At 41.0% G+C, this 1,740-nt stretch overlaps 1 protein-coding gene across 1 annotated transcript; it reads right to left on the minus strand.

Moving 5' to 3' along the window:
• LOC112091691 lies at positions 1–555 on the minus strand. The gene has a single exon (XM_024165920.1). It carries the CDS (start codon positions 553–555, stop codon positions 1–3), a length of 555 nt encoding a protein of 184 aa, XP_024021688.1.
• Positions 556–1,740: the final 1,185 nt, after the last annotated feature.

Below are 1,740 nucleotides of genomic sequence, written 5' to 3' on the forward strand. Positions count from 1 at the left end.
TCATTGGGAACCACTTCCTCCGCTTCCTGAAGAACCACTGCTCCCACTTGTCGCTTCCCCACTGGCTTGCTCTCGGTTGCGGTTCCTTCTTTGATTCCGCTGAGGTCCTCCTGAAGCTCTGTTCATAGCTTCTCTAGTTTGGGGATAGGCCAAGTTATCTTGCTCAACTGATATCGCTGAAGCCACCAAGTATCGGTAGACACGAATTCTAAGGGCTACCAACGATTTTTGGACATTGCTTTTGAGACCCTTTTCAAATTTGTGACACTTCATTTGCTCATATTCGACTAAGGTTGGTGCGAAACGGGATAGGTCATTGAACTTAGCCTTGTACTCCTTCACGGTCATATCTCCTTGTTCTAACCCCATAAATTCCATCGCTTTCTTGTCGCGGTAGCTTTGAGGAAAGTACCGTTCATTGAAAAGTTCTTCAAATAATTCCCACGTCATGGTGCTCACATCATGCAGCCTCATAGTCTGCTTCCACCAAGTACTTGCTTGCCCTTCAAACTTGTAGACTGCAAACTCTACCCAGTACTTTTCGGGTACTCCCATTGTGTTCAAGTGTTTGGTGATGGACTCAAACCAATACTTTGCTTCCTGTGGTCCACCCTCATTATTGAATGTAGGGATTGACCCACGTCTGAACTCGCGAAAATACCTCTACTTCCTGTCTCCAGCTAGACAGTCATTATTGGCTCGAGTAGCCATTCCCTAAAATGCGGCATACATTGCCTCCATGATACCCTCATTCAGTACAGCCAGCAGATTAACAGCTCTATGACGTGACGACATTCTCTTAACTGAAAAGAAACTAGACTGTTTAGTTGTTTCCTGATGTCATTAATGTATGCACAAATCTCCAAGAATTTTCAAAACCATTAGCGTTGATACCAAGCTTTGTCACGCCCCCAAACAGGGGTTAGTGACGTCGAGGCTTGCTTAGAAATTAAACCTGATTAAGAGGGTGGTTAAACTGTTAACATTTCAAAATTTGATTTTCAAAACCAGAACACTCAGGTATTTCCAAACAAGCCCCGCTATTTTAATGAAATTGAGTTTTTAGAAGGGGTGAGGCGGACTCTATAAAACACAATCACTATTAAGATCAGCTTAAAAAGTCAGCCTCCGTCATCCACAGGGTTACAATTTGTGCACACATATTTAAATACGGAAAAGTAAATAACTGGCATCAACCACTGTCTAGTTATGTTTAAAGTTTACAATCCATAGTTAATACATGCCTTTATAAGTCTGATAGTGAAGGAAGATGCTTCACCGCTTCCTTTCCTCTAGAATTGAATTCCTCACCTATTCTGCGTTACTTCTAGCGTCACCTGGGTGGGGTTAATACATTTTAAAACATAGGAAAATGAGTGAAAGGCCCAATCGGATAAGAGTTATAAAACTAAATAAATAATTAAGTAAATAAAATGAGATAGTCAGGCCTAAAATAATCAATCGGAACCAAATGACCTTTTTTTGAAAGGTAAATAAACTGAAATTTCATATTACAGGCAACTAGCAAGTAATTTAAGTAATTAAATTACTCACGACCAAAGCGAGGCCAAACGCCACCGTAGTGGCCCATACGGGTTTCGGGTTCTGCCTCCAAGGACACGATCTCCATATCCTATCTAGGCCATCAGCGAGCTTACCAGTTCGCAAGGTATCTTATCTTACAAAAATGTTCATTAAAACTTGAAATCAATCCATTATGAGATCAATAGCGAAAATCAA

This window comes from Morus notabilis, unplaced genomic scaffold (assembly GCF_000414095.1).
Source record: "Morus notabilis unplaced genomic scaffold, ASM41409v2 Scaffold708, whole genome shotgun sequence".
Lineage (NCBI taxonomy): Eukaryota > Viridiplantae > Streptophyta > Magnoliopsida > Rosales > Moraceae > Morus > Morus notabilis.

What these genes read in the sequence shown, in the direction of transcription:
- LOC112091691 (XM_024165920.1), bottom strand. Translation starts at nt 555, where the DNA reads ATGGGAGTACCCGAAAAGTACTGGGTAGAGTTTGCAGTCTACAAGTTT.